This window comes from Eumetopias jubatus, unplaced genomic scaffold (assembly GCF_037043125.1).
Source record: "Eumetopias jubatus isolate StellerSeaLion01/CBP00866 unplaced genomic scaffold, mEumJub1_p1.0 scaffold_8, whole genome shotgun sequence".
Lineage (NCBI taxonomy): Eukaryota > Metazoa > Chordata > Mammalia > Carnivora > Otariidae > Eumetopias > Eumetopias jubatus.
Genome location: NW_028274814.1, coordinates 62,165,506 through 62,188,167, shown reverse-complemented (window position 1 = coordinate 62,188,167; position 22,662 = coordinate 62,165,506). Strand labels below are relative to the sequence as shown.

General features: G+C 40.7%; 1 protein-coding gene across 1 annotated transcript in view; it reads right to left on the bottom strand.

Moving 5' to 3' along the window:
* Positions 1-268: 268 nt before the first annotated feature.
* SSPN (sarcospan) overlaps positions 269-22,662 on the bottom strand; it is a 33,342-nt gene continuing 10,948 nt past the window's right edge. The window contains exons 2-3 of the mRNA XM_028113156.2: positions 6,634-6,720; positions 269-736 (exon numbers count right to left, since the gene is read on the bottom strand). Of these exons, the coding sequence (XP_027968957.1) occupies positions 371-736; positions 6,634-6,720 (453 nt within the window). The 3' untranslated portion in view covers positions 269-370. The remainder of the gene's footprint in view (positions 737-6,633; positions 6,721-22,662) is intronic.

Sequence of the window (22,662 nt, the reverse complement as noted above, 5' to 3'; positions counted from 1 at the left end):
CGGTTTACGGAAGTTTGCATGGGTGGGAATGCTCTACTTTCAGAAAGCGGGGGAAATCTACACGAGGAGTAAATTCCAGGCGGCAAGGATAGATGCATGCCGTTCTTTCCCTGTTCCCTGTTCCTTTAACGTCCCAAAGTCAATTTGGATCTTATTTTCCCTGTAAGAGTTTTTAAAAATACTATAGAAACGTGATGAGATGCTTTTATTTCCTGAAAAATACAAAAATATTCCTTTAGAACAGTGACTATTAGTTATTACTGTCAAATGTTTTTTTCCTCTCTCTCTCTTCCTCTCTCTCTTCCTCCTTTTTCTTTTTGACCTCAGCTAGTCACTGGGCTGATTCCTCTCCCACCTGCAAGCAAGAATGCTAGACCTTTTGCTGCCGGCCTTCGGAAGCCGTGAGGGAGCACATTCTGACACCGACGTAAAAAACCTGGTACCTGTGTTTCCACATCACGAAGCAGGCCAGCAAGCACAAGAGTCCACAGAGTGAGTTAAGAATCATCTGGATGAGTAAGAACAGTTTGAACGTGCCCGTGATGCTGGTACAGTCGGTCACATCCCTGTACACAAAGGTCCGGCTGAGGGGCTCCACGGAGGGCAGCTTGCAGTGGCAGGCGTCAAGAGCCCACCCGCAGGAAAACTGGGTGAGCTGCGAATAGTGGTGGGCGGCAAAGGCCACGGCCAGCACGCAGACTGTCAAGCCCCCGGCACTCAGCAGGAAATACAAGAGCTGCGGGAAAGCAGAAGAGAACATTGCCAGTTACAAAGAACATTGGATGACTCGTGACAAAGCTAATTCATCGAAGCTTGCTTTCTCTTCTCTCATCAGGAAGGTCCTGGGGAAGGGCTCTTCTCGCCTCAGAAACGGAGTTGCCAAGACAGAGGAATGGTTCCATGTTGATTTGATAGTGAGCAGTCCTTATGCCCTGATCCTACGTTTATTTGCCATACAGATGTCGGGTGCTTTTCATACACTGAGCCAACAATGTTAGCTTGATTGTGGGATATTTGTGGATGTGGATACCAGTTTAGGTGACTCCCAAGCATGAGAGCCATCCCTGAAAGGCAGGCTGTGACTGTTTTTGACCTCAGAAACTGCTCATCTCAAGACTGCAAAATGACTGGGAAGTAAAGAACGCGTTTCTGCAATGTAAACACTGTGTTGGCCAAAATTGGCAGTGATTGATCAACTGGGTTAATAAAAATGACAGTGTTCAATATAGTGATTGTCAACCTGTGTCCAGGAATGCCAGGATCCGCCGTCAGAGGTTGCTGGGAAAAAAAAAAATTATGGTTCCAGAAGGTAGACAACTGGATGTCAGCTTCATCACCTACAAGTCCCAGCCCAAGTCTACCTATAACCATGTAGTTCCTGAGCATAAAAATAAACCTTAAATGGCCCTTCAGCTGCCGAGAGATTCTGAACACTGTTGGCTTATGTGATAGCCTTGTGATGGAAAAGTCAGGTTCAAGATCTAAACTCTGCTGCTAAAGAAACCATGGAATCCCTGAACAGGACATTTAGCTTACACATGAAATGTGTTGATCAAAAATTGTGAGTGCTTGTTGACACAGTCACAACATAAAGCATTTTATAGAACAAGAAATGTTCCTGGGATGGCACTGACCTACTGGAAACATTTCCCTTTATGGTCCCACCTGCTGAGGGTCTAGATAAGGAACAGAGTCCCTAGCTGTTGGAACTAGTGTACTGAACCCAGTTCTTTGTGTGAGATTTGCATACCACCGTCAAAAGTTTCTTGTAGAGCAGTTCTGGTGAATGTGAACTCCTCAAAGTAAAAGTAGTCCTACTCATGTCCAGGTTCAGATTAAAGTAGCCCTGAAAAGATTATGCACTCCCTCCACTTCCAACGATCTGTCATGTAATTTAATTTAAAATAAAAACACATATCTAAGGTTATAAAACATGGGTACAAAAGTCCTCCAAATGAGTGATTCTCCACACGGTGACAATTTCAAGTGCTTTCAAGTCTTAAATATAGAATACTTAAAAATGTGTTGTTTTTTTTTTTTCTTTCTTGTGTGTGTGCATGTGTGCTGGTGCCCTAATCATGTGTCTAGTTTGCCTGAAAGCTTGACTGACGGCACAGGAGGAAGGTGGAACTCACTGGCTAAACCATCTTGTCTTAGCATGTCTACACAACCAAGGAGTGCCTAGCTTCTCTGGATCTTCCCATCAAACACATCATAAACACACACACTATTCTTCCTCTTCAAATCCCTTGAAGAACTGTCAGTTGGAACCAACGTGTTTCATCGGCAAAACAGTTTATTGCAAAGTCTTCTATCTCAGGGACACAACAAGGAGAACTTCTATTTAACAAGTTTGGTCTCCCTTGGAGGAAGGGAAGCAGATAAATCCAAATGGGCACTGTTAAAAATTTAAAAAGGAAAGATTCAATGTGTTATGTTGAATATATCCCCTCCCTAAATTTTCAGTGGCCATATTTTCTGCAAACACTATACTGCTCAGGCTAAAGAGTGTGAGTTTATTTTTGTGGGACCATTGGGGCAGAGTATTTGAAATATTCTGGGTGCTTCTGAAATCTTTGGGCCTGATGATCGACTTCAAACTCCTGATACTAAGAGCCAGGTTAAAGAGTGACCACCGGAGCCGTGTTTCCAGTGCAGGCAGCATGGAACTGGGAACTATTGGCTTTGGGGATGTGGGTACATTGGTGCCTTTACCAGCAGGGAAGGCCCAAATTAAAGGGATAATTTCCCACCTGAGAGTCATCTGCTTAGTAGAATGCCCCCAATTGGAGTTTTGTCTGCACATTTTATTGCCATCAATGATGGAACTGAGGAGGTCTTGCAATAACACTACTACCTCCAACACACACATACATCCTTAGCAGATTTCTTTAACATTCATTGGGACAATATTTTGAAGCAATGAAAATAATCCCTCATTCTCAGTCTGCAAATAACTCGAATGGTTGCAAAAATATTATTCTCTCATAATCCCAGAAATCCATTTGCTGAAATGAGAATTTTGCCTATTTTTAAAAGATCACCTTTTGGCTTAGATATGAACAGATTTGCCCGAGACATTTAAGAAGTGTCCCGCAGGTTGATGGTTACGAGCATAAACTGGAGAGCCAGGCTGTCCGCATTGGAACCCTGATTCTTCCCTTCTTAGCTGCGGACCTAGGGCAAACTAATCAATCCCGTGTGTACCTGTATTTCTTCGCCTTTAAGCTTGGAATGATGATCATAATAGCGCCTATGGTCAGAGGATTATTATAAGCATCAAAAGAGTTGATATCAGTAAAGGGCTCAGAGCTGTATCTAGTACATAGCAGCGCCACTTAAGTATTTGTGAAATCAATAAGCAAATTACTAGAGATGGAAAGAGCTGCCAATTCTCAAGACTCTTAAGATATCAACTCTACTGGCTTTGTCTTATTCTGTCACGTGGGAGTAACAGTGCATACTTGGCTTGTAGAAAGGATGTAAACATTTACACAAACACTGGGCTTGCTCAATCTTAATTGAGCATCTTAAAGATGCTAGAAGCCAGCGAACGCACAAACAAAAGCCATGCCCCTCAGCCCCTTTGAATATGAATGCATTTTCATCGGGGCGTATCTCACACACTGTGATTCTGCAACTCCCACCCCGTGAAAACATTAGGCCAGTAAACGGGCGTGAGCCACAGAATCAAATTTCTTATCCGTTTTAAGACATAAATACATATTCGATCCCCGCTCCCCACCAAGCCTGTGGGCTACCTCTGCAGCGCTGTAGAATTTTCCTTCACGGCTTTTAATTCATCTGACAGCAACAAGCTTCTGGGTGAGAATCTGTAATTTAAAATCGAGTGGCTTGTTTTACCTACACGGCACGAATAAACCATCAATGAAAGTGTTTACGATGACCTTGGGAATGCGAGCAAATATATCTTGATGGAAGCAGGGCCCGGGACGCATCTGTCTTGCCCGCGTCAGCCCGCGCGCCGGGCGCTCGGCCGCCGGCGGGCAGGGGGGGCGCCGAGGCCCCCCGCGCTTATGTAACAGCGGCGCCCGGGCGGGCTCCGCTCGCTCGCGGCCTCTAATTGGTACCCGGCTGCAGCCTCAACGCTCGGCGGCTTGGGGAGGAGGGCGGTTTGGCTTCGATTTAATTACCTTCCCCGGTGGCAGGCGCGGGGAGGCCCCTGCAGCAGCGGCGGCAGCCCGGGGGCCTCGTGCCCGTGGGCACGAGGCGACCGCGCCTTAAATGCCCTCGCGGGGAACGCGCCTGGGAGTGCTGCCAAGCACATGAACCCGACACGTTTCTGAAAATCAGCCAGGTGAGCCCCGAGAAGACAGGGCCACGAGGAAAGGCAGGAGGCCCAATCCCGGGCCCAAGGGGCCCGCCCAGGCCGCGCGGGCAGGGCCAGGGGGGAAAGAAGGAACGCGCCGGCGGCGTCGCGGGGCCCGCCCGAGCGCGGCCAGGGAGGACTGAAGTCGCCTGAGGTGGAAAGCCAAGTCCCATAGCCATTGTCTCTAAGAAGAAGGGAGCGGGGCGCGCACACGCGCGCCTGCGTGCTCGGGCTGCAGAGAGCCACGGTGACCCCCCGGGGTGCCTGCCCTGACCGTGTGGGCCTGCAACAGGAGCGGAGGAAAAAAAATCTCCAACAAAGCTTAGGCCTGGGTATCAATACGCAGGCACTCAAATGCGGTTACGCTAGTGAGAAACATCTCCTGAAGATGCATTTCGTGCCTTCCCTTCCCCCGCCCCCCAAATGGTGTGGAGGCACAAGGAAAGTCCGCTGTAACTTGTGCCTTTGGAAACCCTGGAGACTGACTGAAGCTCATTTTAGACCTGAAGATAATATAGCAGGCGCCTTAGAGAGCTGACAGAAAGCACCACTAAAGGTCACATTCAGGAGAGGAGAAAAGTGCCTCTGTATTTGTCAGTGTCTGTCACAGGTTGGGGGGAAAAGGTAGCTAATGAGATCTTCCTAGTGGGGAATTCTCAACCTAGCTGACACTGGCACTGACTTTTTTTATTTTATTTTATTTTTGTCCTTGCTCCTTATTTTAAGTGCAGGTGTTGAGATGGCTTTGGGGGTCTCTGTGAAGCTGATGCCGGTGCTTCTGCTGGGTCATCTGGAGGGGAAATGGGGGCATTTCACGTAAGCTGATGAACCTAGCAGAGAGCACTTTTTTACCGTAGTGAAAGAGGTTCCTGTACTTCAACAGGGCATTTCTTACTAGGCTTTCTGGCTTTTTTTTTTTTTTTTTAAGTCATCACTAAGCCTTGCTGTGTTTAGTCAGACCTCTACAAAAAAAGTAAACATGGACTGATGTCTGCTCTATCTGGCCTTCTTTTAAGGAACACCCTCAGAAAAAGTAAAATTTCCAAATGTAGGCACAGCCATGAAATTATATCAATTTTTTAAAATAGAATCCCTTATTTTTTTTTAATTAGAAAAGTTATATCTAACTATTGGAGAACACTTCAAAATTAGAGAAAAAGACTACAAACTGCAGTTGTCTTCCCACCACTCACAGATAACTATTTTTTTCTATGCAGAGAGCTATTTTTTTTTATATCTGTAGGATCACACCATATATTTTGTGTAGCCAGCTTTTGATAATAATGTGAACATTTTTATTCCATTAATTACTCTTTTACAACATGATTTAAATATCATGCATATAAGCATTTTGCTTTTTTATGTCAACTGCTTCAATTATACTACAATACAAAATATCTCTTCTGCATCTTCCTAATTTCTAAATAAGAGCTGACTTACTCTTATGCACTATGCTTTCTTGTTTGAACAAAGAAGTATCCAGTTGTTATGTGTTTTGTTACAAAAGAAAAGTAAACAGTGTGAATGGACCAAAAAAAAAAAAAAAACCCTCAACAAACTAATATTACAGAAAGCGTTTTGTTCTCTGCTACAAGTAGTTGAAAGAAAATGTAGGAATTTGATTTCTACTAGCTCTGATTGCTGAGTTGGGTGTTTATCTCCCTAAACTCTAAAAGGGTGTGTCCGTTTCCCTCTGGAGCAGATTCTACTGTGCAGTGAAAATGCTGTGTACTTGAAATGGTTCCAACGAAATGCACCATCTTTAACAGAGGAAAAAAAAAATACATGCATGGGAAAGACACACACACTTGTTAAACCATGCATATCCCTCCTTTCCCCCCCTTTACCCTCAGACTCTTGGCACAGATCATCTGGATGCACCCAATGTACTTTTTCTGTCTCAGTGATCCCACCTACAGGAGGAAATACACTTAGACCGCCTCCCTATTAAAATATTCTAAAAACCCCCAAGATATGGAAGTGGGCACTAATAGAGACACCTTTCCCTGGCCAAGTGTTTTGTTGAACTGATGAATTTTCAATATTCCTTGTAAGGACACTGAAGGACAGATTTCATATGCTCTGTGCCAACCTAGTGCATGGAAATTAAGACTTAAAAAAAAAATCAGCATTACCTTTGGGGTCTGGATGAATGCCGTCCTAAAACATTTTTTTGGCCTGCGTAAAAATGCAATTTCTAGAATAATCTGATATGCAACCCCTTAAAAAGCATTATTTTATTTTGTACTTGTGGGGTTTTTTTTCTATGTGATGATAAAAGAGAAAGAAAAATGACAACTTACTTTCATAGCAAACTGGATACATGTCCGTTCGTCAACTTGATATGAGACACAAAGCATAAACAAACCAAGATAGGCCACTAAGCAGACCTGCAAGGGAGGACATGGACGAAAAGGGTGTTATCAGGGTCAGTCATGCATCCTAATGACATCAATCTCAGTGTCTTTCACCAGTAAAAGCCTTGTTATCGAGATGCTCATTTCATTTACTTATCTGTATGTATTATTTCTTTCTCGGCTTGAGGAACAGAGTTTTTAAAATAGTAAAATCAGTTTCTTTCAATTGAGCCAGTATTTATTAAGTCCTTTTGATGTGCCAGGTGCTGTACAAGGTCCTTTAGAGTACACGATGATGAATAAAATTTCCTCAACCTCAGCGAGTGTAGAGTCCAGTCGAGGCCAAGATAAGTGCCCGCACTATTCTAAGACAGGGCATTATATGTTGAATGCTATTCAGAGAAGTACAAAAAGGGGAAAAAATAACTGAGTTGGGCAATTTAAAAAGACTTCACTAAAGAGGTGGATTTGAAATGGTCCTTGAAAGGGATGATGATAATGATAATGACTGTGAACGTTCACCGACAACTGACTTTGTGCTGGCGATCTTCTAAGGGCTTTGTATGGATTTCCTCGTGCAATCATCACAAAACCCTAGGAAGTAGGTGCTGTTATGATCCTCATATTATAAATGAGGAAACAGAAGCACAAAGCTAGTAAATAATGAAACCAGCACTCAAACGAGGTAGTGGGGTGAACAGCACAAGCAATTGCACAGAGGTAGGCTGGGGGGCAGGGGGAGTAGCAAATATATACCTGTAGTTGAAATAACAAAATATAGAGCAGAACAGTAAGTTAAAAATCTAGGCATACAGGATTGATTTAGGAAGTAATAGGACTCCCTTGAAATTTTTTGACCAAATGACATGATTCAAGACATGTTTCAGGAAGATGAGCAGTGGTGTTGGTGGGTTCGCGGTGAGAACGCCAGGATATCGTTTTACTAATCTAAGCAAAATTACTGCATCAGGGAGGCCAGAGCTGAGAGGATGCAGGCAAAGTCAGAGAAAGAGGCGGAGAGGAAAGGTATAGTCCAGCAGAATCTGCACATTGTGGCTTTGGCATGACTGATGGGAGGACACTGGCAGGGAGAGAAAGGAAGTGACCCCCCCCCCCCCGCACCGTGTTTGAGTGCCCACGAAGGGAAGAAAGGGGCTGGGAGGAGGAATGACAACTTTGAGAGAAAAGATACTCAACTGCTCTGTCAAAACCACATTTTTTTTTTTTAGTGCACTGTGATTTAGCGTTTCTAATCAAAATGTATCTATTCACACTTAATTTTGGAAAGGTTAAAATGTTGCTAAGTTCTAGGATAGAAACCAAAAGCCTCAGAATTGCATTTTCTAATAAGCACAAGTTTCCTAGAGACAGAGGGTGGAAGGGTAGCCGAGTATCACCTGGCAAGTCATTAAATGACTGGTTTGATGATCATTTCCACCCCTAGGGCTAGCTTTGCACCACAGGGCAGGAGAGCTGATTACGTACAATGCCAATAGAGCATTTTAAGGTAATGCTTCTATCCTATTCTCCCTGGACATAATCAATAAGTTGCTTATGCCCTCATAGGTTCCCAGGTTGAGAGTTGTTCAGGTTTCTACTAGGCCATGAAGCCAAAAGCCAAGCCTGCTTTTAGTACAGGATTTTCCATCATTAGGACTGGCTGATAACTTAATAATAACATTCCCAGGGGAGCGATGCAGCATTAAAATACATGAGCATGGCACAGGTTGGAGACAGCTGAGGGGAAAACAAAGTAGGTAGGACCCAGGGAGGCAGCTTTTTGGCAAAGCACTGGCAGATGCAGAAGTAATGATCTTGAAGTTACGTGTAGAGCCCACAACATGGCTGACATTCCCAGGTCAGGGATGGATTTCTTTCTCAAAATTCATTTTTAAAAATTCTCTAATTGAGGTATGAGTTTGATCAGGCCTGTAGGGGCTTACTATGTATTCTCACATTACAAATTTACAGAACTGAAACAATGGAAGAAAGACCTTTATTTATTTATTTATTTATTTATTTATTTTTTGCTTATTGGCAACAAAACAGATGGAGGCTTCTCAACTTGCTTTTATGTGGAGTGTTAAATCCCTAAGCACATGCCCGTACACCCCTGTTCGCATCTGTCTGCAAGTACCCAGGGTCCAGCTCTCTCCCATATAACTGTCTTTGTCTCTAGAGGCTGTTGTGAAGTGGGCAACTGCTGAGACTCTCCTCTTTGTCTTCATGAGAGACAGATTCCCATAATCAGGCCCATAAACTGACCCACATCTTAAAATCTGACTCTGTGCCTTGCTTGAACAAATTTTCCCACTTTAGTACTATCTACTTCTTTGTAGCCTTAATTTAGGCCAATTTCCAGAAAGAAGGTGCACAGGAACATATGACCTCATTCTAGGGCATTTCTCTTAGTCAACTGACATAACTGTTTTGAGAACATACACTAGCCAGACCCTGTGCATGGCTCTGGGAATCGAGAGGTGAAAAGACAAAGCCTCAGCCTTCCAAGAGCTCTCTCCCAGTGCAGTGGGGAAAGAGAGGACAATGAAGTTAGAATCCCATGTTAAGTACTAAGACCTCGTCTGCCATCATACCCAGGAGGGGTGATCAACCCAAAGGCAACCTGGGGATACTTCCTGAAGGGAGATGGATTTTGAAGGATAAGCAGAAATTAGTTAGAAGAGGAATGTGAGGAAGAATAGAGAAAATACTAGTAGGTACAAAAGCATGGAGAGATGCAGAGTAAACATTCGAGGACTCCCATAGCCCCAGTGCAGAAGATGAGAGAAATGGTGAAAGATGTGTTTATAGAAATGGACGGGAGGTAGGTCACAAATGACTTTTGTTTCCATCTGGGGCGTTTGGCGCAGTGGAATGATACAATCTCCATGGCCTTTTAGTATGGTCCTTCTGGCCATGAAGAATGGATTGGGAAAGGAAGACCAGCTGAGAGGCCCTGGTGCACCTGTGGAGAAATGGTAAGTGCCTGAGCTCAGCTAGCAGGGGGGAGAGAGAGTGGGTGTGTTGAAGCGACAGGAGGGAAACAGAATCCTTAGGCTCTGAAAACCACCAGAGGTAAGGCTGCAGGGGCCGGAGGGGCCAGGAAGGTGCTCAGCGACCTGACTTGAGCTGCCAGGTGGATGGTGCTGACATTTAGGGAGACACAAGAGGAAGAGCAGAATGGGAGGGGAAAGTGATGCTGCCCACAGGGATTCGAAGCTCAGCCGCATGGCCCTAGAGCTCAGGAAGGAGGTCTGAGCTGGAGAGAAGCACTTGTTAGTCATCAGCATACATGAAGTCATTGAAACCATCAGAAATGCTAGACCATCCAGAGAGAGTCTAGTGAAAACAGAAAAGAGCCAAGGAAGTTGCCCAGTTATGAAAAACTTTTGACTCTTTTGAACAGAAGGCATCTCAAACATACTTATACTTTTGGTGGTACATCATAACATGTCTAAATATTATGAGACTGTCCTTCTGGATTTTGGGATTTCACTTTTAGGTCCTTGTAGAGGGTCTTTGCTATAAAGCCTGAATACATCCAACACACTTTCATTTCTTAGCCTTCTGCTAGGGCTCGGGAGGCTCCAGGAGGGGCGAACTTCTTTTTCTCACCTACAGATCCACATGTTAGAACAATACTTCTTTATCAGACAGTTTATTGGTGTTTAGCACCTTTTAGAAGAGCAGTATTTATTGAAACTTAAAACTGAAGGTTTTATGGCCATGGGGAGGAATCCAGATTTCTCATGCCAGATGAAGGGTCTCGTTTCCTGAGCTGGCAGGTCACAGATGCCCCAGGAAGACAGGGTGTTCTGACTTCCCAGGCAGGGAGGAGGAGCTCATGTTAATGAGCAGTGAGACCCGCCAGGTCTATCTGGAACAACATTTCTGGATTCTGGGCCAGAGCTTCCATTAGATTTGGTGAGGTGAGGCGCATGGAACAGGAAAAAAAAAAAGAAAGCAGTTATGTAAGGTTTTCAAGAAGGCCCTCATTGGACTAGACACCCAGGCCTGGGGTGAACAGGTGGTGTCACTGAGCACAAAGCCAAACAAGAACGGGGTGGCACTGGGGAAAGGACATGTGGGCTTTAAGAGCCTGGGAAGATTTAGTCCATGTACGGACAGATAACAGAAGCTTGGAATGATTTTCTTTTTAATGGGAAAAAAGATGACTACTATCATCTTCAATCAACTTTTAGATGCATGTTTCTACAGTTCGTTAAGCATCAAAAAAACAAACAAAAAAAAAACCCCAAGTCCTACATTCCACTTTCTGTCTAAAGATATTCTTTATCTGCTCAGAGTGAAGGCTTCACTCTTTCTTGTGAGTTAGAAAATTAGACAGGGATGAAATGTTCCCTGAGCGTTAGATCCATTTCTAGATGTAGGAGACTTGAGTCTTGTCACACACTGTCTTTGTTTCAGTCAGTTGGCCCTGTTGTGCCTGCAGTGGCGCTTTTTAAGGGCGGGCATGAGGCATAAAAGGTGAATGCCGGACCAGGGTCTGGGAGATTTACCTACATATTATTTTTTTCCTTTTCATTCTGGCATAGCTAGGACATACCAGCCTAAAACATTTTGTGAGAATGTGAATTACTCATATTTACTTCTCTCCATGTCGTACGGATTTATATTCTGGTCTTGCGACATTCACACAACCTCCAATTTATTTGTTTTCTTCTTTTTGTTGTCGACATAGCTGCTTGACAGGGCTACCTGGGGAATACAACCTTCCCCTGTCAAATGCCTTTCAAAGTCTCTCTCCTCCTTCCACCCCAGCCCTTTCATCTGTGTACCTGAAACGTGACTCTATTTCTGTAAGTTAATCAACTTTCACCTTTATATTCAGTCAATATAGTAACAAGATGAACTCTCTTCTCCTGTTTGAACAGAGAATTGATCAACGAAAGATGTAGCAGAACTGTAAGCATTTCTCTGGATGTTTCTTAAGAGAATGTCTGTGGATTTTCATCTATTAAATAGGATTTAAGGGAGAATATTACAAATCATTTTTAACAAATGATCAACACGGCGATCTGTCGACCCGAATGCAGTCTCACTTAGGAGAATTGTTGATTAACACATAGTGTATCAGAGATTTAAATAATATATAAAAGAACATTTCATGAGGATCTATTAAGGAATGTTTATTGGATCGAGATTTCAGAAGGATGGGAGAGAATATTTTAGCCTCACTTAAGCATTTTTACCAGATTCTCATTGCCACGGCCTTATGGTAAGACAACGTCAAAGCCAGTGGTTCAGAAGGACTTGGTAAAAACTGGCCCCATACCCAGATTTTCTGAACCAATTGGTCTGGGGTGGACACCAAAAATTTGCATTTTTAACAAATTACTGGGTAACATTGCTAGTCCTAAAACAACCCTTTGAGAACCACTAGTCTAAGCTAAAAACATAGTCTTCTACATGTTGACACCTGGTATGGGTTTTATCTGAAATATTGGGATCTGGAGTGATGCGCTGACAAGCGGAGTTTCCTATAAAAGACTTGTTTATTATAAGTAATAATGAGATATAATAACAATAATCTCCTCATAAAGAAATTTAGTCTTTTCTACTGTAGGAACCCTTAAAACTGGAGGGAAAAATCCTTCCTTGCCATCAACGTGAAGTCACTGAGCTCGGTGTTGGGAAGAGATGTGCACAGTCTGCTCTCTCAAGCCCGGAGCACACCCTTGCACCTCTACCCCATTCTCTGCCTCCTTTGAGTCTCTGCTTTTACAGAAGCATCTGGTAACCAAGTGGGATTAGTTTGCAACGAAAGAGGAAAGTTTGGCACATTACTCTTTCCTAGTTCTTTGGAATCCCTGAAACCAGCCTGCAGAATCAAATATAAAGACGCAAGGGAGAGACCCAGAGACAAATCCTAATATTCATCTCCTAATTTGTGGAAATGGAGTAAGAACTGGTACAATGTAATCTTTCAGATCTTGCTATTAACGGTCACCCTGATACCGGTATTACTTCCCACTGAGTTTAGCTCAACAACCTTTATTGAGGTAGATACTGGGACTAGAAAGAAGAATAAGATACCCTCTTTGCCCTTTGGAAATTCACAGTTTAATCCCTACTTTGCTGAAGAACTGAGACATAGGAAAATTAATTGCTGTGGGTAATGTCGTTTGACCAAGAGGGAATATGAGGAGTCAAGAGCAGCTCATACAAATCCTTCCTTACTGTTCACTCATCAAAACCCCTCATCCTTCCTAAGTGTAAGGGACATTGAATCAATTGTGGGTTTTTTTTCCTCCTGTGTATTATTTTTATTTTTTATAAGCTTTTCTATTTATTCATTTGAGACACAGAGATACAGAGAGAGAAAGCATGAGCAGGGGGAGAGGCAGAGGGAGAAGCAGGCTCTCCGCTAAGCCGGGAGCCTGATGCGGGGCTCGATTCCAGGACCCTGGGATCATGACCTGAGCCGAAGGCAGACGCTTAACCATCTGAGCCACCCAGGCGCCCCTGTGTATTATTTTTTAAAGATAATAAAGTTTTTGGTGTTAAATGGGACTTAAATATGGTAGAATTATGAGGTTATTCCCGCCCCACAGTTATTATTATTAGTTATTATTTAAATTACATTTTTGGGTAAAGCATGATAAAAGGACTCAAAAATACTCCTCCTAATCAGATGAGGTAAGAAAGGTGAAAATAACTCTCAAAAGCATGAAACATTAATTAACAGTTTGTTCAACAATGGTAACTGTTATTTAGTTATGTTAAAATCAAGTAGGAAACTATAAGTATAATTAAGCGCCACACAGGGGGAAACTGTGGGCTAAGGTTGATGCTTGACTCTATTATTTTTCTAGCTAAATGATCTTGGACAAAGTTATTTAATTCTTCTTAGCCTCAGTTTCCCCATCTATAAAATAGAGACAATAATGCCTTCTTTTGGTGGTTAATTCAAAGAGTAAAGATAAGGTAAAGAAGGTGCCTACAATAATGCCTAAGAAATAACTGATAGTAATTATTACAATAATTATTATTGCAAGTCACTTACATGTTTATTAGAGTAGACCAAATTTAGGGCATATTTAAGGGCTCACAAATGTATTACCAAAAAATAAATTAATTAATTTAATTAAATTGATAACACGTGTACTGTCTTGGTTACAAATACCACGCAGTCTTTGTATTAGTGGATACCAGTGGATATTTGCCGTGATCTTTCTATTTACACAAGAAAAGTAATTATCAAGTCTAGATGTTTAGACATCTTAAGGCCAACTTTCAGCACTTTTATGTGCCAGACATTACAATTAAGCACTCTAGGTAAGTTAGCCCATTGGGTCTTCATGAAAATCCTATGAAGTAGTCACTGTTATTAGCCCCATTTCATAGATGAGGAAACTAAGCCTCAGAAGGGTTTTATGCTCAAAGTCACAGAGCAAATAGAGAGCTGAGGGCTGCACCAAGAGTCCAGAGCCTGGCTCTCAACCATCACACAGCCTGGCCGCCTCCATGGAGGAATCTGGACAGCCCTGGGAGTGAAATGGGAGCTGCAGAAATTTGGAGAACATTTCAGCATCTGCTCCTCTCCTGTGCTGAAAGGCACCAAGCACCACTCCTGAGGCACCGGGTGCAGAACAGTCTTTGAGATGCAAATGACTGGCTTGGCTGGGGGGGTAGGGGGAAGGTGATGTAGTCTTTAAGACTCCGCCTTTTCATGTGTAACAGAAAATAATTCTATAATTTGTGTTATGGATTATTAATAATGTGCCTGCAATTGTAGTAGGTTTTATTTATTTTTTTCCATCTCATATGACCTCAGACTGTGCCAGTATAACTTACGCTTAAATTTGAGCTGAAATGATTAATACATATAAATGTAGCACTCTATCCCATCTTAGAAATAAGCTCATTCTGTCCCTTCAACAAATATTCATTTTGTACCTACCGCGTGCCAGGTACTCTTTGAGGGTCTGAAGATACCTCAGTAAAGAGAAGAGACAAAAATGACTGCCTTGATAGAGCCAATGCTTTAAAGTGGACAGGCAGGGGCACCTGGGGGGCTCAGTCATTAGGAGTCTGCCTTCGGCTCAGGTCATGATTCCAGGGTCCTGGGATGGAGTCCCACATCGGGCTCCTTGCTCCACGGGAAGCTTGATTCTCCCTCTTCCACTCCCCCTGCTTGTGTTCCCTCTCCAGCTGTCTCTCTCTCTCTTTCTGTCAAATAAATAAATAAAATCTTAAAAAAAATAAAGTGGACAGGCAGACCATAAACAAATAAATTGGTCAACATAGATACATGTCGTTTGTTGGGAAGAGCCATGGAGGACATGGGACTTTACATCATTGCTTCTTTTTCCCACAAACATGACATAGTAATTAGCAAAATACAAACAATAAATCCTCAAGGTGCTATGTTCCCCCCTTAAACACTGAACTGGTCATGCCCACCACACCTTTAAAAAGATGGTGGACTCACAGTTGTTTCTTATGAGAGTCTTGCTCTTTCTGTTATTTCAACAACATGTATGTCCTGTAAGTTACCTAAAATCTAACAGCCTCCATAAAAGATAGCATACACATGCCCCCAGAAAAGGGGCAACAGAGGGTAACTATATATAAAGTTTTATAGCAAAGTGGGTCGCATGCCTAAAGATAGAGATGGAGGCAATATATCTTAGCTCTGGATCTGACAGACTTGGGTTTAAAACCCACCTCCACCACATTCTAGCTTTTTGTCTGGGACAAGTTAACCTCTTCAAGGCTCAGTTCCATCATCTGTGAGATGACCAACAATGCCTACTTTGAAAATGGCTCTAAGGCCTATAGGAGACAGTATATGGAAAGGATGTCACACAGTACCCAACACATATGTCAAATGAATAAATGAATCCATTCATTTTGTGACTTGGGCTACTTTTGCCTTCATAGCAAGGGCCCACTTCTCAAAAATCTTCCCAGTATTGTTGACATAAATAGTTTAAAAGCACCTAAGAGTTATACAATTCTTTTTCTGCGTCTTTTCCTTTTTGCTTCAAACCTATTTATCCTCTAATACCCAGGAAATGTCAACCTTGGTAACCATGCGAGTTGTATATGTTTCTCTGATGACACTATTATCGTTTTTACGGTTTTACAAAGACAAGTATTTAATTTCCGGAAAAAAAAAAATGCTGTTCAGCTAAAAATATTTTCTGTCCTAAGCAGATCCAAGATTAATATTACTTTTTTTTTAAGTAGAACTGTTTTAGCCAAACGTAGTGCACAGATATTAATGGGAAATTCCAAAAGCGATAGGCATATAAATATAAAGATTCAAAATCAACCGGAGAGCTTATGACAGAATTGAACGTCAAGATGCAAGACAAAACTGTAGCTGTCTCTAAACACTAAGAATATTAATGTACAGGCATTAAAGCCCAGATCATTCATTACAAATTTGAAAAAACAAAATAAAACATAAAGCAAAGTAGTAGCTTCTTTTCCACTATGAACAAAACTATAGCTAGCAACAACCTCTTATGTCTAGCAACTTTTGCTAAAGAGAGTTTTATTTGGCTTGTCAAATTATCAGGAAGAGATTCAGAGCCTTTTCATTTGCCTTAGGAATCTACAACCCCAGAGCTTCACTGTTTTACTCTTTTTACTTTTGTTTTTTCCTTAGAGTAAAAATTGCCAACGGACAGCTTTGGTGCAGAAAAATTCTCTTCATTCAAGATCTAAATCCCACTTGGCCTGGGAAGAGTTGGGGTTAGAGCACACATCTTCATCTACACGTTTCCCCCACCTCCTGTGGGGGCTGGGGGTACAATTTGTAATATTTGTTTTGCAAAGACAAGCCAAGAGATTATTTTTAAAAAGAAGCTGGTAGAGATCCGGGTCAAAATCTCCCCGTGAAAAGGCAATTCCGGAGAAGCAATTCTATCACAGAAAATTATTTCTTTTCAGAGTCTAAAGAGAAATGACACTTGCTCGGTCATACCTGAGTTTAGACCATCTATAATATCCTCTGTCTTCTTCTCCCCTTTATTATTATGATTGTCCTTTTGCCTGAGGAGTTGATACCTGACAGGTCCATGTCTGAATTACTGTAAATGTACAGACTTTTCAAATGTGGTATGCAAAATAAATAATTTAATGTGGTAATGAATTAAGCTGAAAAGCAAAGCAGGCCTATCATCACCTAGAACTTGGCTCAATCTAGATTTCTTTGGAAAGTACGCTGTAAACACAAGATTTCTAAGAAGTAATGAGGCAATTCTAAGGAAATCATTGCTCATGTAATCATCAACAATGAGATGGAGTCACCTGTTCTGTTGAAATCAAAGCTCTGATTAGTTGGTAAAGAAGTAAGGAGTACTGAGGCGCCTGGGTGGCTCAGTCGGCTGTGTCCCACTCTTGATTTCGGCTCAGGTCATGATCTCAGGGTCGTGGGGTTGTGGGGTCAAGCCCCGCCTGGAGCCCGCCTCAGGCTCTGCACTCAGTGGGGTGTCTGCTGGAGATTCTCTCTCTCCCTCTGCCGCCTCCCACTGTGTGCTCTCTCTCTCTCAAATAAATCTTTATTGGAAAGAAAAAAAAAAAGAAGTAGGGAGTATTAACGAGCACTTACATACCAGGCTGAAATCTTTTCCTGTGGTAGCATACATCCTTTCTAATTCAAAGTGTTGGCTTTTATCATGATTTCAAACTACCCGACAACCAGAAATATATAAAATATATTTACATGTATTATATATCTTTATATTTCTTTGTATTACATACATTTTTAATTTTTACTTTCTTAGCCCATGTTGCACTGTAATTTCATCACTGTGTGCTTCAGCCAGATCTGTTGTACCAGCACAGAGTGGGAAGGAAATGTGCTTGTCAAGTGACTGCCTTATTTCTCAGCACACATTTTGCTTTGCAGATGTTCACTTGTATCTCATTTGTTGTTTTATAAGATAATAGAAAACTACCCTGATAGAACTGTTAAAAAGGAGTTGGAATTTGTGACCAGCAGCTGGATGAAGGGAGCCAGAATCCCCCAAATCCTATGGATATAGTGTGCTTTTCTTGATGTCCCTGCCAAAGTAAGGCTGGAAAGCTAGGGAGATCTTTGAGAGATGTGCCAGCACGAAGTTGCTACAATTCATAAGTTCCAAAAACCCTGCCTAAAGATTATTGCAAATAGCTCATTTTAAACCAATCAATCTCACAACTGAGCATTATATCAACTCAGAAAACAAAAGAAAAATCCAACAACTATCCTAAACGCATGACTTATCATGGAGACATTCAAGTAGAATCATTTTGGTTTGGGTCTTATTTTAATATTATAACAGATTTTTGTGTCTATTTAAGATTCATATTTGATAGTAACTACTGGGAATTTTTTCAATTACATCCTCAAAAAACTGAATGAACACAAACAACAGAATTGTGAAGCAATAAAGTTGGTTGTGGATGAAAATTGAGCTTAGGACATGAATTGTGTCTTTCACCTAAAATGCCCTTTTACTTTTTTATCCTCCTGGTATGGTACCCCCCCTTCAACTACTTTGAATCCAGCATTATTCATTCTTCGAACCCTGCTCAAGAATCTCCTCTACCCAGAAAAGGTACCTTTTGTGCATTACCCACTTCGTATATATTAAGTTCATTTATTTCCTGAAACAATGCCATAAGTAAAAAATAGTACCCCATCTTGTAGAAAATTGTGACTGAGAGAGGTAAAGAAACCTGCAAGTTGATCCAAAGACGATTTTTTAAAACATCAACAGGTTTTATTTCTGTATAATAGTAAGGACTGTTATGAAACCCTTCTTGCTATAAAATACTTTAAAATGTTCTGAGCTTCTATTAGCTAAGAAATGGAGCTAAGACCATGGCATAAAGCTAAGCCCCTCAAATGGCTATACCCTTACATGACTAGAAAATAATGAACCCACTAGCGCTGGAAGTCATCAAGACAAGTGTTCTGTTTTAGCTGATGGGGGGTGGGGCGGAGGTGGTTTTGAGAAAGTAGTCCTGAGAAAACAAAACAAAACCTTGATTTTTTTCAACAAAAACTGTGAAGGGGAGAGAAAGAGGAAGGGAAGGGGAGGGAAGGGAGAAAAGGAAAGAGCGCGAGAGAGCGCACTTTGATTGACAGGAGAGGGAAAGGGTAAATCTTTGAGTAAAGGAAACATAAGAAATATATAAACTCATTGCAGTGTATAGATCTTATTGGGATCCTGATTCTGACAAAGTGTGAAGAAATATTCATGAGTTAATCATGGATATTTGAACACTGATTTGATCCTATTAAGAAATTGTTACTTGTTAGGGATGATTAGTATTTTGATTATTTTTGTCTTCATCTTTTGACTTACGTGGTGATGTATTTATGGATGAAATGATATAATATCTGGGATTTACTTCAAAATAAACCAATATATGGTATGTGGATGTGGAGTATAGGAGCATACAGATGAAGCAAGATCGACCATGAGTTTATAATTATTGAAGCTGGGTGATGGGAACATAGGTGTACATTATACTATTTGATCTACTTTTTTTGTATGCTTGAAATTTTCCATAATAAATAGGTTAAGTAAAAAAAAAAAAAAAGTGGATCTAGGCTCATGATATCACTGGGACACCTGGCAAGACAAACCATTTGAAAGGGTTACACCCTCAAATAGGCCACATCAAATTATTACATATAAAGAAAGCCTCTTGGAAAATGATTCATGAACCAATTATAGCAAACACATAAATAATCAATTCATTGGCAAAGGCCAGCACGTGTGTGCATCAACACAATCTCTAAGAATTAAAGCTTGTGAATTTCAAATAATGGAACTAAAGAATAGAGCCTATTAAAAAAAGTACACTCAAAATAACTGAAGCCATGAAAGAAGAAATAGAAAACATGAATAAAAAACAGGGCATTTTAGAAAACCTTAGGGATATATTAAAAAAGAAAACATCAGTAAACATAGAAGTTCTAGAAATGAAAAAAAAAAACACTGGAATGAAAAACTTTATGTAATAGGTTCAACTCAACTGAAAAGGGGAACAGTGAACTAGAAAATAGAGCTGAGGAAATAATCCAAACTACAGAACAGAGAGATAGATATGACACACAGCGGAGAGGGTGGAAAACAGGGAAGATGAAATAAGGAGGTCCGAACATACCCTTGACAGTAGTTTCAGAAATGGAGACTGAAGAAAGAGACAGTATTTAAAAAATATATATATATACATTTTTTTCAAATATTTAAAATATTCTGAATTTTTTTCAGAATTGATGAAAACACAAAAGTCTTAGATTCAGGAAACATAACAAGTCCCCAGTAGGAAAAATAGAAAGAAAATCTACATTTGGACACCTTGTGGCTAAACTGTAGAGCATCAGGTAAATGGAGAGAGATTCTTTGTTCATGTATATCAAGTACAAATCAAATGAAAATACCAAAAGTACTTTTCTTGTGACCTCAAAAGCCAATTCTAAAATATATATGAAAGAGAGCATGGCTAAGTCTCACCAAGGCCATTTGGAAAAAGAAATAGATGGGAGTGGAGAGGGATGGAGGCAAGCTGCTCTGCTACCATCTTCATCACAAGGAGCATTGTGATGCTGTTAATTTAAACACTGTGGTATTAGCACAGTGAATGACAAAATGATGAAACTAAAGAGATTCACAGACACAATCCTCAAATCTAATATGGAAAGCTGACAGATGATAAATGGACATAGCCGTTCAGTATAGCAAGGACCAATTATTCATTAAATAGTACTAAAACAATTAATAATTTGAGAAAAATGAGACACTACTTTACCTCATATACAAAAAGTTAGAACACACAGATTAAAGATAAAAATACAAAAGCAAACCTTCAACATTTTGGGAACACAATCTAGAAAAATATCTTTATGACTTGGAGTAGAGAGAGATTTCTTTAAAACATATCAAAGCACCTACCATAAAAAAGATCGTTAAATATAAATATGTTAAAATTAAATCTTATTCACAACAAAGGCACCATGAGCAAAGATGAAAGGTCTGGTACCAACTAAGAGGAGATATTTGCAGTAGATAAAATCATAAAGGTTAAATAACAAAAATAAGAAATCCTATAAATCAATAAGAGACAAACAACTCATAAAATATTTGTGGAGTAAATAAATGCTAGAAATCAAATAAAATGGCCAGTAAACATTAAAACATGTTCAACTCCTGTAGTAATCAGAAAAACATAAATTAAAACACGATATTGCACGCAAATAAGATGGGCAAAAATGTAAATTGCCTGACAGTAAGTAATGTTGACAAGCTGTAGATTGGTGGGAATTCTAATTTACTGCTGGTGGGAGTATAAATTCATACAACTATGGCTTTGTGGTCCTGATCTGGCAATAGCTAGCAAGTTGAAGATGCCTATATCTTATGATCCAATAATTCAATTCCTCGGAATGTGCCCTAAAGAATCTTTGAAATAAGTGCATGGGGAGCCATGGGAAAGAATGTCTGTCCATTGCAACACTTTGTAATTGCAAAAAAAAAAAAATCAGTTTTGAAAATAACCTCAGTTTTCATCTACAGGAGAATAAGTTAATTGTATATTTCTATAAGGAATTACAGCATAACAGAGGTGAAAGAATGGCATCCGTGTACTATTATAAATGAATCTCAAAAACAATGTTGAGCAAAAATGATGTTATGCTATCATTTATATAAAATTTGAAACATAAAGCACAATTAATTATTGGTTATGGTTATATACATATAAGAAAGTACGAAAACACGCATAGGTGTGCTAAATGTCAAACTCCGGAGAGCGGGTAACAGGAGAAGGAGGGTGGGGTAGGTGAATAGGACTAAGAAAGAAACAGGTATTGTAATGTTTTCTTTCTTTAAAAAAAAAACACAACAAAATATTAAAATGACAAACCTGGGTATAAGTAAGTGGTTGTCTTCTTATTCTCTACATGCTATTATATACTTGAAAGGTTTCATAATTTAAAAATAATCATAGAATTGCCTAGAGCTGCTTGTACTTATTCAAACCCACACAAAAATGACAATAAGGAGCAAAACCAAAGATTTTTGGAAATGGCTATAAATCGATAGAGCTAGGATTCTACCCACATTTGTTTCATTCCAAAGCTGATGCCTATCCTGCAATTTCAGACCCCCCTCACCTTGCCTTTTCTGATCCTCCCTAAATGGGGTTAATCAGAGCCTCCACTGTGCTATCTTTTTCAGGGCACCACCTCAGTACCTGTTTTTTTAAACTGAATTGTAGTTGGTTGTCTGTGTGTCCTCTCCCAGACACTGAGCTCCAGGGGGGCTCTGTCCCTGGCATATGGAAAGACCAATGGAGACAGGCAAAGACGTGGAAACTCTAGGGGTGCCTGGTGGTTCCGTTGGTTAAGCATCCAACTCTTAGTTTCGGCTCAGGGCATGATCTTGGGGAGGTGAGATGGAGCCCCTAGGCAGGCTCCATGTTCAGTAGGGAGTCCGCTTCTGATTCTCTCCCTCTCCCTCTGCCCCTCCCCACCCCCTCTCTCAAAGTAAATTAAAAAAAAAGATGTGAAAACCTTAAGTATTCTTTCTCATATAGGCTTCTGTTTCTGTTCTTACAAACCATCTAACTCACTCTAATGGTGATTAATCAGAAACTAATCGCCAGTGAATTCAATAAATACCTACATTTGCAAAATTATCCATTTTCAAAGAATGTAAAAGAAACAAAGACTGTGTTCTAGCATTTCCCATGAATCAACAGGAGGGATAGAATTGCTACATATTTGTGGGAAAAATAAGCAACTAATACTTCATTTGTTTCACTTTGGGATTTTTCAAGTCCTCAGAAGAGAAAGGAATCTTGGAAATATGGATTTTTGCCTCCTCCTGTGGTATAGTTATGGGCTGGATCTTATCACTCAGGCATAATTAAGTAGGTTCCCAAATTAGGTCCCACTTTATAAATGATTGCAGAGATAATTCTACATGAATAACCTGGATTCAT